Source organism: Lissotriton vulgaris, chromosome 5 (assembly GCF_964263255.1).
Source record: "Lissotriton vulgaris chromosome 5, aLisVul1.2, whole genome shotgun sequence".
NCBI lineage: Eukaryota > Metazoa > Chordata > Amphibia > Caudata > Salamandridae > Lissotriton > Lissotriton vulgaris.
Window position 1 is genome coordinate 291,667,133 of NC_141693.1, and position 16,211 is coordinate 291,683,343.

General features: G+C 46.0%; 1 protein-coding gene across 3 annotated transcripts in view; it reads left to right on the forward strand.

The window, feature by feature from the left end:
- Window positions 1-16,211, forward strand: part of SDF4 (stromal cell derived factor 4) — a 177,329-nt gene that overhangs the window by 21,198 nt on the left and 139,920 nt on the right. For all 3 annotated transcript variants that reach the window (XM_086921466.1, XM_086921468.1, XM_086921469.1), the window contains exon 2: window positions 15,197-15,569. In XM_086921466.1, coding sequence (XP_086777592.1) covers window positions 15,262-15,569 — 308 coding nt within the window. In that variant the 5' untranslated portion in view covers window positions 15,197-15,261. The remainder of the gene's footprint in view (window positions 1-15,196; window positions 15,570-16,211) is intronic.

Consider the following 16,211-nt stretch of genomic DNA (forward strand, 5'->3'; position numbering starts at 1 on the left):
GTCACCCAGGCACTTGTCACCAGCCGACTAGACAACGGAAACACCCTCTACACCGGAACCACAGCCAAACTGCAGAAAAGACTCCAACGCATCCAGAACGCCTCCGCACGACTCATCCTGGACATCCCCCGCCACAGCCACATCTCCGGACACCTGAAAGACCTGCACTGGCTCCCTGTCAGCAAAAGAATCACGCTCCGCCTCCTCACCCACGCACACAAAGCCCTCCACGACCTAGGCCCCAGGTTCCTCAACAGCCGACTGACCTTCTGCACTCCCACCCTCCAACTACGTTCGACCAACCACGCCCTCGCCGCCGTTCCACGTATCCAGAGAGCCACCATGGGAGGAAGATCCTTCTCCTACCTGGCAGCCAAGACCAGGAATTCCCTCCCCATCCACCTCCGTCTTACCCAAGACCACCTCTCCTTCAGGAAGCAACTCAAGACCTGGCTGTTCGAGCAGTAGCAGACCGCCCCCCCCTCCGCCCCCCCTCCCAGCGCCTAGAGACCCTCCGGGTGAGTAGTGCGCTAGACAAATTTCTTGATTGATTGATAGTTGTGTATTGTGTTAGTGCTGTGGAGGCTATCTATCAATCAAAGGAATGTTGCTGAGACTTAATATGGACTGACGAATCAGGAGGTCCATTCACATGCTGACCTATTGACTTTCGTAATGCTTTTTCCTGATTCTGTTCATCTTTGGCAGATACAAAACATTGTTATTTTTGTATTGCTGATGTTTACCAGCACTGGTAAAAAAATTGAAAAACACAAAGTGCGATGATGCATATCCCAGATCTGGGGACCACAGTGCATTCATCACAATGCATGCACGTACATATGGAATGATGCGATGGTCATATTGTTTTTGTTGTTTTAATTTACCATTCCAAGATGGCTGTCCATTTCCAAAACGGTGGATTAGACACAGTTCATGTGATCAATGCGCACGCACAACGCCAGCCACGTCACACACCACTATTTGTCTGTGCCTCGCATCAGACTTCAAAGGCTGCTGCCCCCCCCCCAATCAGACTTCAAAGGCTGCCGCTACCCAGCCCCCGCATCAGACTTCAAAGGAATGCGCTCCCGCTCCCCTGCCACAGCAATGCCGAGAGCTTGTCTCCTCCTGCTCTCCCGTGTGCTTGCATCTTCCTTCCTTGGCCCTGGGTGTTCTCCCATTCAGTGTCTTCTCGACCCTGTACTTGATTGCTGCCCAAGCCCCAGCCCTCGCTGCCTCTATCATTATACACTCTCCCTGTGTTTTCCTGTTTCCCCTTGCTTTTGCCCGGCTCCATCATTCAGTGCTTTGATAAACTGAATCCACTTTGTAGCACTCAACCCTGCGTGTTCTTAGCTTCAGTCTCTGTCCCTCTGCACCACATCACTCGGGGACACCACCACATCACTCGGGGACACCACCACTTCACTCAGGGGCACCGCCACATGACTCGGGGACACCGCCACATGACTCGGGGACACCGCCACATGACTCGGGGACGCCACCACATGACTCGGGGACGCCGCCACATGACTCGGGGACGCCGCCACATGACTCGGGGACGCCGCCACATGACTCGGGGACGCCGCCACATGACTCGGGGACGCCGCCACATGACTCGGGGACGCCGCCACATGACTCGGGGACGCCGCCACATGACTCTGGGGACGCCGCCACATCACTCGGGGGCACCACTCAGGCGCACCACTCAGCCGCACCACCGCATCACTCGGGGACACCACCGCATCACTCGGGGACACCACTGCATCACTCGGGGACACCACCGCATCACTCGGGGACACCACCGCATCACTCGGGGACACCACCGCATCACTCGGGGACACCACCGCATCACTCAGGGACACCACCGCATCACTCGGGGACACCACCGCATCACTCAGGGCCACCACTCCGGGCCGCCACCGCATCACTCGGGGACACCACCGCATCACTCGGGGACACCACCGCATCACTCGGGGACACCACCACATCACTAGGGGACACCACCACATCACTTAGGGCCACCACTCGGGGCCGCCACCACATCACTCTGGGGCACCACTCAGGCGCACCACCACATCACTCGGGGACACCACCGCATCACTCGGGGACACCACCACACATCACTCTGGGACACCACTCGGGGACACCACCACATCACTCGGGGACACCACCACATCACTCGGGGACACCACCACATCACTCGGGGACACCACAGCATCACTCGGGGACACCACCGCATCACTCGGGGACACCACTCAGGTGCACCACCGCATCACTCGGGGACACCACAGCATCACTCGGGGACACCACCGCATCACTCGGGGACACCACTCAGGTGCACCACCGCATCACTCGGGGACACCACCGCATCACTCGGGGACACCACCGCATCACTCGGGGACACCACTCAGGCGCACCACCACATCACTCGGGGACACCACCACATCACTCGGGGACACCACTCAGGCGCACCACCACATCACTCTGGGACACCACCACATCACTCTGGGACACCACCACATCACTCTGGGACACCACCACATCACTCTGGGACACCACCACATCACTCTGGGACACCACCACATCACTCGGGGACACCACCACATCACTCAGGGGCACCACCACATCACTTGGGGACACCACCACATCATTCGGGGACACCACCACATCATTCGGGGACACCACCACATCACTCGCGGACACCACCACATCACTCGAAGGACACCACCACATCACTCGCGGACACCACCACATCACTCGGGGTCACCACCACATCACTGGGAGTCACCACCACATCACTGGGAGTCACCACCACATCACCTGGGGTCACCACCACATCACTGGTGGTCACCACCACATCACTGGTGGTCACCACCACATCACTGGGGGTCACCACCACATCACTGGGGGTCACCACCACATCACTTGGGGTCACCACCACATCACTTTGGGTCACCACCACATCACTTGGGGTCACCACCACATCACTTGGGGTCACCACCACATCACCTGGGGTCACCACCACATCACTGGGGGTCACCACCACATCACTGGGGGTCACCACCACATCACTGGGGGACACCACCACAACAGCACTGTCCTTGTTTCCTACCAATAAGCATTGCTATAGCCAATAGGACTCGCATTAGGAAAGTGTAAGCTATTGGCTTTGTGAATAACAATGCTATTAATTTATATATTTTCAAAGCCAACATATAATTAAAAAAAAAAATTACAATACCAATAGCTCACACTTTCCTACTGCGAGACCTATTGCATTGCAAATGCTTGTTTTATTGCTGCTGCTGAATCCTTCAAAAAAGGAAAAAACATCCTTTATTTTTTGCTAAAGCACGTGATGGTGAGAGCAATGGAGGTGTGGTGGGGTCGCTGAGTTTGTCAAAACAGACAGGGAATCAATAGAGGCCTAAGGTTTGGGGATCTAAAAAGTGAAAATGAACTTGCGAGATTGTGGAAATAATGGTGTACGTGGGGTAATCAAGGTGGAAAGAGGATGGATTGGATGGTGGCTGGCAGCACATGAGGGGGAGAGCAAAAATCACATGCACTTTCATGGAATACAGAAATAAAAAGGAGAAAAGTATTTAAGCAGTGTAAGGATGCATGTGATCAAATTGAAAGGATGGTAAAGAAGCTATGCTTCAGTGAAAGTCTTAATGCAAAAAGAGGAAGGAAATCCATCAAATAAGGAGCAAGCAATAAAATTAAGCAGTGAGCCGACCAGTTGTAAGCAGTTGACCATCCCAAAGCCCCCTATACGTATTGGTACTGTCCACAATAGGTGTCTGACAAACCAGAAATGTTGATATTTGGTACTCCTTCACCAGTCGATGTCGCAAGTCCATGGCCTACCAAATTAGGGCAAGGACTGACACCCTCAACAGTCGCCAGGAATCTTGGGGTGCTGTTGGATGCAGCATTATCTTTCAAAACCCAAGTCAATGCTACAGCTGCTAATTGTTATGGACTTCTAAAATCACTAATTAAGTCCTTAAAATATTTCCCTCTGGTCACCCAAAAGGTGATGGTACGTGCCCTGATTGCCTCCAGATTAGACTACGCTGATGTCCTCTATCTGGGAGCTTTTCAAGATCTGCTTTCATAACTTCAGCGTGTTCAGAGTGCTACAGCCCTGCTTGTACTAGATATTCCTAAAAGGGATTCTATCAGGTCAGGCTTAAAGGAACTGCCTTTGCCTGCCAATCAAGTGTCCAATTAAGTTAAAAACATTCCTGATCACTTATAGAGCATTTCATCAGACTTGCCCACGGTAAATCCAGAATAGGTGAACAAGATAATCCCCTGCAAGAGCATTGCTTTCGGCAAATCACCATCGTTTTCTTTCCTAGCCACAAATATTTGGAATTCTTTACCACTGCATTTTCGTACTATTCTCAATGCAAGCCCATTTGAGGCTCAATTGAAGGCCTTCCTGTTCCAGGAATTTTAGATTTAGCACCAAGACGCTTCTTATGAAGTAGCAGTTCTGCTCTAGAAGTTGCATTTGATCCATTCATTGATAAATTAATTAATTTATTGACAGTAGATGGCTTAAAGCTGTACATGGGTGAGACCTAAAATCTTGCCTCGAGGAGCATATCTCTGATATTTTTGATGGTAAAAGTGACTGAACAGAAAACAATTATTAAGGAAAAAAACTTATTACAGCCCTACCCAGATCTGTCCCCTGCCAGGTTATTACCCACTTGCAATATCTGTTCGGCTTTTTATATACATTCAGTAAGCTGAAAGTGCGACATGTCCAAGGTTGCAAGCACGATTAGGTCTCCAACCTGAGGGTAGATCTACGTCCATCACTATACATCCAGGAATATTTTTTAGGGCTCGCCTGCTGATGCGCTCAAGCGCATAGCTGGCGAGCTATATTGTGGCTTAAACAGAGTTTAACCATCTCGGTGATTTGTTGCAGTGCCCGAGAGCGCGTGCACATCAAAGCCACCAGCCTCCTCAGGCATCTCAAGCTTCCCCCAGCCGGTATTTCTCCTCCCCTAATTATTCACTGCACAGCCGACTGCCCGGCACATCAAAGGCTGCTGCTCCTGGCCCCTATTCTTCCCTTCTTGCCTCTCCCCGGCCCCCTTCCCACCACAGCAATGCCGAGGGCTTGTTTATATTGCAGCCTAACCATCTCGCAGGCTGCTCTTGAAACAATAACCGTTGTTGGTCATGATATAATTAAACGCTCTAATTATTTTATCAGGGCTACACAGAATTTTATAAAGTCTTTTGCTGGCATTTTCGTTTTATGCTGATTGCTATTTTACACCTTTCACATGCTGGCGATTTGCTTCAAAGGAATACATTCATTCTGAATCCCGTTACTAGAGCTTTCTCCTCTTCTGCTATATATGGGTTTTAGTTGAATTTCATTGATCTCTTTTACTAATGATTTATAAAAAGTGCCATCCACCATACAGCTCCACCTACACAGCTCCACCGAGGCACCCACCACACAGCTCCTCAGATGCACCCATCACACAGCTCCACAGATGCACCCACCACACAGCTCCACAGATGCACCCACCACACAGCTCCACAGATGCACCCACAACCCAGCTCCACCGATGCACCCACCACGCAGCTCCACAGATGCACCCACCACCCAGCTCCACAGATGCACCCACCACACAGCTCCACAGATGCACCCACCACACAGCTCCACAGAAGCACCAACCACACAGCTCCACCGATGCACCCACCACGCAGCTCCACCGATGCACCCACCACGCAGCTCCACCGATGCACCCACAACCCAGCTCCACAGATGCACCCACCACCCAGCTCCACAGATGCACCCACCACCCAGCTCCACCGATGCACCCACCACCCAGCTCCACCGATGCACCCACCACGCAGCTCCACCGATGCACCCACCACCCAGCTCCACAGATGCACCCACCACACAGCTCCACAGAAGCACCCACCACACAGCTCCACAGAAGCACCCACCCCACAGCTCCACCGATGCACCCACCACACAGCTCCCCCGATGCACCCACCACACAGCTCCGCCGATACACCCACCACACAGCTCCGCCGATGCACCCACCACACAGCTCCGCCGATGCACCCACCACACAGCTCCGCCGATGCACCCACCACACAGCTCCGCCGATGCACCCACCACACAGCTCCGCCGATGCACCCACCAAACAGCTCCACCGATGCACCCACCACACAGCTCCACCGATGCTCCAACTAAGCTCCACCAATGCACCCACCACACAGCTCCACCAATGCACCCACTAAGCTCCACCAATGCACACATCACTCTGCGCAACCACAGCATCACTCAGCGCTACAGCCCTGCTTGTACTAGATATTCCTAAAAGGGATTCTATCAGGTCAGGCTTAAAGGAACTGCCTTTGCCTGCCAATCAAGTGTCCTATTAAGTTAAAAACATTCCTGATCACTTATAGAGCATTTCATCAGACTTGCCCACGGTAAATCCAGAATAGGTGAACAAGATAATCCCCCGCAAGAGCATTGCTTTCGGCAAATCACAATCGTTTTCTTTCCTAGCCACAAATATTTGGAATTCTTTACCACTGCATTTTCGTACTATTCTCAATGCAAGCCCATTTGAGGCTCAATTGAAGGCCTTCCTGTTCCAGGAATTTTAGATTTAGCACCAAGACGCTTCTTATGAAGTAGCAGTTCTGCTCTAGAAGTTGCATTTGATCCATTCATTGATAAATTATTTAATTTATTGACAGTAGATGGCTTAAAGCTGTACATGGGTGAGACCTACAATCTTGCCTCTAGGAGCATATCTCTGATATTTTTGATGGTAAAAGTGACTGAACAGAAAACAATTATTAAGGAAAAAAAACTTATTACAGCCCTACCCAGATCTGTCCCCTGCCAGGTTATTACCCACTTGCAATATCTGTTCGGCTTTTTATATAAATTCAGTAAGCTGAAAGTGCGACATGTCCAAGGTTGCAAGCACGATTGGGTCTCCAACCTGAGGGTAGATCTACGTCCATCACTATACATCCAGGAATACTTTTTAGGGCTCGCCTGCTGATGCGCTCAAGCGCATAGCTGGCGAGCTATATTGTGGCTTAAACAGAGTTTAACCATCTCGGCGATTTGTTGCAGTGCCCGAGAGCGCGTGCACATCAAAGCCACCAGCCTCCTCAGGCATCTCAAGCTTCCCCCAGCCGGTATTTCTCCTCCCCTAATTATTCACTGCACGGCCGGCTGCCCGGCACATCAAAGGCTGCTGCTCCTGGCCCCTATTCTTCCCTTCTTGCCTCTCCCCGCCCCCCCTTCCCACCACAGCAATGCCGAGGGCTTGTTTATATTGCAGCCTAACCATCTCGCAGGCTGCTCTTGAAACAATAACCGTTGTTGGTCATGATATAATTAAACGCTCTAATTATTTTATCAGGGCTACACAGAATTTTATAAAGTCTTTTGCTGGCATTTTCGTTTTATGCTGATTGCTATTTTACACCTTTCACATGCTGGCGATTTGCTTCAAAGGAATACATTCATTCTGAATCCCGTTACTAAAGCTTTCTCCTCTTCTGCTATATATGGGTTTTAGTTTAATTTCATTGATCTCTTTTACTAATGATTTATAAAAAGTGCCATCCACCACACAGCTCCACCTACACAGCTCCACCGAGGCACCCACCACACAGCTCCTCAGATGCACCCATCACACAGCTCCACAGATGCACCCACCACACAGCTCCACAGATGCACCCACCACACAGCTCCACAGATGCACCCACCACCCAGCTCCACAGATGCACCCACCACACAACTCCACTGATGCACCCACCACACAGCTCCGCCGATGCACCCACCACACAGCTCCGCCGATGCACCCACCACACAGCTCCGCCGATGCACCCACCACACAGCTCCGCCGATGCACCCACCACACAGCTCCGCCGATGCACCCACCACACAGCTCCGCCGATGCACCCACCACACAGCTCTGCCGATGCACCCACCACACAGCTCCGCCGATGCACCCACCACACAGCTCCGCCGATGCACCCACCAAACAGCTCCGCCGATGCACCCACCACTCAGCTCCGCCGATGCACCCACCACACAGCTCCACCGATGCACCCACCACACAGCTCCACCGATGCTCCACCAATGCACCCACCAAACAGCTCCACCAATGCACCCACTAAGCTCCACCAATGCACACATCACTCAGCGCAACCACAGCATCACTCAGCGCAACCACAGCATCACTCAGCGCAACCACAGCATCACTCAGCGCAACCACAGCATCACTCAGCGCAACCACAGCATCACTCAGCGCAACCACAGCATCACTTAGCGCAACCACAGCATCACTCAGCGCAACCACAGCATCACTGGTTCAAATATGTTCTTTCAATGTTTCAAGCTGTTTTCAAGCTTTCACGCTTTATTATTTACAAAAGTTTAAGCTATTGCCATTACAAATTAAATAAATTATTTAAGTATTAATTATTTTATAAAATTAAAAGCCATTGTTATTTGTAATATCAATACATCTAAGTAACGTAAATACAAAACATGTTGCATTACAAATGCTATAGGTGTCACATTTGCGAAAGTTATAACTATTGGCATTGTAAATGACAAAGCTATTAATTTAGCTATTTTAAAAAAAAAACACATAAATAAAAAAAAAAAATTTGTAAGACCAATAGCTCAAACTTTCCTAATGCGAGCCCTATTGCATTTCCAATGCTTGTTCTTGTTGCTAATATTGTGAATCTTCTGTGCATCTAACTGCTCATTAGTGTAATCCTTTGTTTCATAAAACCTTTAATTGTCATGCTGTTCCCTCTGAAACCAGTAGCAAGTGCCAAGTTGTTTGCCAACCACTATAATATACCATAGCTTGTATTTTGGCAATTGATCTGGTTTCTGTCACTCAAAAGAAGCAGACATTGTAATTAATGATATTGGAGAAATCAAACTCATTTCTCAGTGAAGAGAAACCGGTAGCAGAAAGAGCTCTAACCACTTTTGTGCAGCCTATGATCATTGTGTTCTGGTTATTTTTATTAGACAATTGAAACTATATTTATGAATCACGGGCACTCGCTTTGAACAAATGAATCCTTCCTTCAGAACTTCATGCAGCAAATTATAAATAGAGCTAAATCCCGGAGAAAATGATGCTGTCACATGCTACCAAAAATACTTTACTCAGTTTTGGCATTTTACTGTCAATAGCCACGTCTAGGATAGCCAATCGGATATCATCAACAGCAGGTGCAAATGTAAACTGACTGTTTCAGAGTCTTTTCTTTCTAATGAACCAAGCAAGGAGGATGACAAACCCCTCGATGTTCCTAAATTACAACTGTTAATTGATAAAGTGCAGCAACCCTGTCTTTAGGTCGGTAGAGATCCAGGTTTCCATTCTATTTATCTAAAGAGAGTGGCCTAGCGGTAAGGTATGTTGTTGTGGCTGTATTTTGGTGATCAGTCTGGCGGTTTTGTGTTCCTTGAGTCAGGGAAGGCTGTTGTTTCTGTTAATTTCTGCTGGGTAGTTGGAAGCAGTTTGCATGTGCATTAGTGTTCTGCTGTCAAATCTGGGGAAACGGGCAAACGCATCAGAAAGAAACACCATGTGGATGAGCCTACTTCTGCTTCCTGCTCTCCTTCACCTTGCAGAAAAAGATCTAGACAGAGATCTACAGATGAGTGTGAGGAGGATTTTGAATATAAAGGGCCATATGTACAAATTTAAGGAATATCTATTAGCTGATTGCAATTATTTTGCGAATCACAATCTGGAAATTGCTATTCCTCATGTATGAAACTCATTGAGTTTAATTTAGTGATTCCTACTGGGTCGCTAATCGACCTACCACATAAATATTAAAGAGGTAGGTCACAGTTTGTGACCCATTAGGAATTTCGGCCATTATAGGGATGGTGGCCTGCTGAGCAGGCCACCATGTCTGCATTTGTTTTTAATAAAGCAACCTTCTTATTTTTAAATTGCAGCGCTTTTTCATTAAAGGAAAACGTGAGGAGTTTAAAAAATAAAATGAAACGTCCAAGTTTCATTTTGCTCTTAAACACCGTTTGTTTCAGCATTCACAAAGGGGAAGGGTTAATCAAAACAACAGATGACACCTGTTTTGTCCCGATAAGGTCTCTAGCCCTGTTCTTTTGGGCCTCTATGTTATAAGAATGCAGTGTTACTAAAGATAGAAGCCATACTGCAGTACTTATATTACCTGCCTATTATTTGGGAATGACCCCTCATCAAGTCAGGTTGTATGGCTATATGCCCTTCGACAGGAGATCCTGTTCTATGTACAAACCTGGCAAAGGCATTTATTTATGTTTAGTTACCCAGGCCGTATCTATATTTAACACGTTTAGCCAACTGCATTTCTACAGTAAACTCCGATACCTACCCCAGGATCCAGGACGGCAACCACCACAAGCATCTTTCCCACCTGCTGGGCTTCCCCAAAACCTCTTTGAGCCCTGAAGAAGTCACTTATGATAATACGCATGTCAGCTGTTGTTTGAAGACACATGTATCGGTGACTACAGCATTCTCCACGACCTAATAAAATTACACTACTGAACATACTGCGTACGTATCCTATGTGATTGAATTTTTACTCATTCTACTTGCATTCTGAGGGCTATGGTGTCTACAGTCTTTATTGTTTACAGGGATGATGACTGTTTTACATCTTCAGGGTGGCATATATTCCCTCGCCTGGATGATTAGTTACTTACTGCTCCTTCACCAGAGGAAGCCTAGAAGGGTTTAGAAGCTCTTTGAAACTGACTGTCAATTCATGGCCTACTTCTAAATGTCAAACTGCCAGATGGTTCCTTCCCTGGACAGAATATTCATCAGAGCACCCTTTCAGACAGACTGGGTATGGTTTTTCCTCCTGAAGAAAGAGTAGAGCATCTGCGACTAGTGCTGTCATCTTTGCTAGCTCAATCATGACACTGGTTGAGGGTTCAGGGAGACTTTACCTCTTGTGTGTTTCTGATACCATAGGCTTGTCTGGATTCACACCCCTTTCTTATTCATCTTCTACAGGATAGGAATCTTGCGTCTCAAAACTTCAAAAAGCTCACTCAAGCGCCCCCTGATTACACCTTCAGTTGTCGCTGAACCAGTCTACCTCTCGTGGTTGCAACAGATGCCAGCCTGAAGGGTTGGGGAGCTACTGTACTAGACTTATCAGTTGAAACAAAAGTTGTTGGAGAGAGAAAGTGAGAAATCTTTGACGGTGGGGGATTATAGCACAAATTCTTCATGGTCTGTGTTACTTCACGAACCGTCTGGAGCATCAACGTGTTCTGGTTCAAAAGGACACCCTGGCGACTTTGGCTTATATAAACCATCAGCGGGTGACATGCTCCAAATCAATAACTCTTTTAGCAATGCAGCTGAGTTTCTGGGTAGAGGTTCATCTACTTTCTCCTAAACTGTTCATATCTGATGCAAGGGCAGTTCTCATGTGAACAAATTAAGCAGAATCTCTCCCTCTTCACAAGATCTATCACCAACTTCTTAGTTCTTCAACTCACACTGTTAGAGGTTTGGGAAACCTTTCCTAGCTCTGTTTGCCTCCCAAAAATAAAATGCATGCATTTCAAGATTGTGTTCATGGCTTTCTGTTCTAGGTTCTTAGAGTGGATGCTCCTCTTTACCGTGGCCTTGTGATCTAAATGCCACAAGTACTTCCTCGAATCTAGGAGAAGTCAGCAGATGTAATTGTGGAACGTCCCTCCTGAGCCTGCAGTTCCGGATTTAGTCTTCTGCAGTCTATGGCTCTTTCTCAACTGTGGAAACATCCTCTTCAGTTTCTGATGTGTCTTCAATGTCCGCCTTTCCTGACCTGGATGTTGGAAGGATTGAGCTAAAGTCATCAAGCAGAGGTCCTTCAAAAATCTAGGCTTCCTTCACCTTTAAAGGCTTATTTTAACCACTGTGGTAGTGGTGCTAGCCCACATCATGACCTCCTGTCTTATGTAATCAATCATCTGTTTTTCAGTTTGTTTATGTGGGATTTGAGAGGAATTTAACATTTTCAACTTTGAAATCTCAATGGGCGGAAATTAAAACATTCAGGGAACCTGGGGTCGGGAGGTGGGGGAGCATGGCATGGATGAATTTCCAGCTATGGGGCTTCTTTGGGCTTTTCTATCTCTAAATCTTTGGTAAATCTAGTAGAGTGGTAGCTACTTCTTGGGTTGAAATCCAGGCAATCTCTATTTCTAAAAATTGTACGGCAGCTACTTGAGCAGAACCGCACACTTTTGTGATCCATATTCTTATTCATAATATAATAGAATTCTACTCCTAAATTTGTTTTAGCTTTTGTTGATTATTTGTTTTTCTGTGGACTAGTAATAAATATTGTTTGCAGACTAAGTGCTCTATTGAATGTTAACTTGCCAAAGATTATCAAAGGCCAGTATGTTTATGCATGCTTCATAAGTAGCAAATGGTACAAAGATAATGGATGGAGGAATACTAGTTTAATTTCTTACCAATAATCTTCATTAACCTTCAGTATTCTTAGTTAAGATGTTCTCTGGCTTTGTAGCACGGGTGCTGCCTGTAAAACTCTGGTCTTCTGCGGTACGGTCTTTAATGTTGAATCTAAGCCTAAAGGAACTAACATATTTTTTGGCAGCACTACTTTCTTGAAGGGATGGGCAAACTTTGCTAGTTATTGATTATCATAGCAACCATTTTGGTCAAGATATTTCCTATATCTTATGAATCTTGCTTAGTTTATAGGCACTGTCTTGCTGATTTACCTTCAAAGGTACAGCAACCTCCTCACACTATTGTGATGGGTGCCAAATGAGCAGGCAGCTGGTTAGCACCCCATAATAATTGATGACATATAATATGCTTCATAGGCTGGTATAGTGACTACCTTCAAGGGAATTTCTGTGTTAATTTGGGTTCAGAAACTGTACTGGAAGATCGGCTGCAGATAGACCAGCTAGTTCAAATTTAATGGCCATGAGACTGGTTCGGATATTGATACAGTTTACATCAGAGTGTTATGTTCCTATTTATTGTATGTTCATAAATAAATACAATAGTGGTTATAGTTCAGGGGTCGCCAACCTTTTCTGTACCGAGAGCTACTTATGTTCAATTAAACGCATTGCGAACTACTAATATTATTAGTGTTGTATAAATTAAATTTCGTTTTATGTATATTAATTCAACAAAGCAAAAGCTTTCCAATTTAATAAGCTGGGCTGCACACAGGTGAGCTACTGAGAGGCAGCTGTAGAGCTACAGTAGCTCACGCGCTTCTCATTGGAGACCCCTGCAGTAACTCTTATTATGCTCTTCTGTTTCGCACCTGTTTCTAATAAGAATGGCTGGACCTGTATTGAAGCAGGAATGATTACTGTTGCCATCTCCACTGGGGTGAGGTGCCCCATCAACAGTTTTCGGCATCAGTTGTAAGGAAATCTTTACTACAAATCAAATTACCTTATTGGTGCCAACGGCTCAGGGCAAGTACTGTGTTTGAACAGCTCAGTAAGGTTATTGAGGTTTTATGCTGACAACATGTTCAGTTCATTGTCTGCAAAATCCTGGAAAAAGTAATATAGAGTGGTGAAAATATTCCAATACAAGGTGAACGAAGTGCAATTAAGCATAAGTGTACAATGGTATTGAAAATAGTCAAATAGACTATAATGGCAAGACCTTGTATAATACTGAAGATCTTTACAGCTCTGTAGATGCTTGATCCCTTCAGAATTTGGTAGATAGACATGGCCACAACAGGGTCTTGGATCCTGTTCTGCATTTTGTGAGTCTTGGCCAGGTGTGGGTTTATAACTTCACAACGATTTACGGTCCTGGTAGTACTAAAATATGACCCTGTTTTTCCCTTCTTTGGGTAATGGAAGGATACAGACTTTCAGAGAAGTCGGGGTGACTGAGAGGCTGGACAGTAAGAGCTCTGGCGTTGATGGAGTGCCTATCAACCTTAAGAAGTCCAATCTGGATCTTTATTGAACTCCGGTTCTTAAAGAGCCTGTTAGTTTTCCCAAATTGACGGCATCCTGCCATAATTAAAAACCTGTTCAGAAAGGGTGACCGGGCTTGTGAATCCTGTTGTGGGACAATTTCCTTATTATACTCCTCTGTAAAGTTTCTGGGACGGTAGTTGTAGGCAGATTTCACAATCCGGTGAAACAGAGTACGCAAACGTAGTACCAGAATTTTAATTTTCTTATGAGCACATGTGTTTAAGTCACACAAACTGCTCTTCGTCTAACAATTCTGGATCAGTTTTCTACGTTTGACATAGTGGCCAGATGCAAGCTCTGGGTGAGTGTGCTGGATGTGGGGGTGGCTTTTCTGCTGAAACAGATTTGTATGCATCTGCAAGGCCCCTTGAGGTTTGGATGTGCTCGGTAGTGCAGTGACCTTGTCAGTTCTATATCCAGTGTTTCTCACGGTTCCTTTTTTCCTCCCTTTCTGCTTACTTTGTATGTTTAACAGATTGGATAATGTTTCATCTTGTTTAGCTTCTGAATAGCCCAAGGTGGATCTCGCGTTTTACCCTTATTACTCTATACAGCCAATGTATACCTTATTTCACAAATCTAGATTGGGCTACAAACACTAACCTCAATATATTTCTTTTCAGACAGACGTGATTTACAACGAACCTTATTACCTCTAAAATGATGTCATTAGGTGTACGTAGTAAAAGCCCAAAGTATATTTCGGTTGACAGCATAATCCTGGAAAGGGTGAACTCTTTCTGTTCCTATGAGTAGAATTGGACTACAAACTGAATTTGAAAATATGTACATATACAATTTATAGTGAAGACGTGAAACTCAAAGGGTGCATTTTTAGCTTTGTATTGAGGATGAGCGTGTTCATGGTCCCTCAAGCTTGAAAATATATAGGGTTCTCTCTGTTTGTTATGGGGCTGGCATTGTGGGTTGTACAACTGGAGCTAAATTGCAGCTGGAGGCATTTCAGTTTTTAAAAAGGTTATTGTGTCTCCTAATTGCCATATAGTATTGTGCTTTTCATTGGTAATTATTCCTTCAATAAAGTTGAACTCTTTAAGTGCAGGCACTTTAAATCTGTTACTTTCATTAAAGATCTCCTTTTTTGTATTTGTGTTCTAGGACCTAGAAGTTCTTTGAAAACACATTTGTTCCAGCGGGTGGCCTTTGAGTTACATGATCCAGCAATGATGTCCAAGCAGGCATTCCTCTGTAGCCTGGGCTCTCTCTATCTTTCCCTCCTCTTTATTTTTTTGCTGATGGATGTTTATGCCAGGCCCGCCAACAACTCTGCCCTCAAGCTGAAGCCAGTTGACAACAAAGACGAGAATGAGATCCTGCCGCCAGACCATCTTAACGGTGTCAAGATGGAAATGGATGGCCATCTAAATAAGGACTTCCACCAAGAAGTCTTCTTGGGCAAAGAGATGGAGCAGTTTGACGAGGACTCTGAGCCACAAAGAAACAGGCGAAAGCTAATGCTAATATTTGGAAAGTAAGTTTTTCTGGGTGGTCCTTAATAAAGGGTTAGTTCATATGCGCAAAAATACCCTCCATATTGAAAAAATATATATACTATAGATGGTAAAAAATATATTGAAGTTCAAATATGGCTATGTTTCCTCCTAAAGCAGAATGTAACATTTTAACATGGTTGTGATCAAAATATATTCTAACTCTACGGGGAGGGGTTCCATCTTCTGCCAATCCTGGAAATGTTTGTAAATGAGATAAATGCTAAAAGTTTTTTTTATAAAAACTGCAGTTTTGCATGTGTACAGTTCAGTCATCAACATATTTTTTTGCATTTTCTAACATTTTTATTAGGTACTATTTCAACAATCAAGTATCCTCCCTCTATTGAAAAATCATTGCTGCTAGTTTTATATCAAACCGCTTCCAGCTGCACTTGCTGATAAATACTCAGCAGCACACAGAAGTCGTGCACGTGCCTAGAAATGTCAATTCTATGCTTAGGTATTCTCACAGTTCGTGTAGCACAACACGTCCGGTACGGAACATTGCACAGTTGAGAATAGGTTCACTTACCAGGGGGCAGCTGCTCTTTTCCACAAACTCTTTAATACAATTTGCATAACAGTAAGTCCTTCACAGTATTTCACAGCACACTCCTATT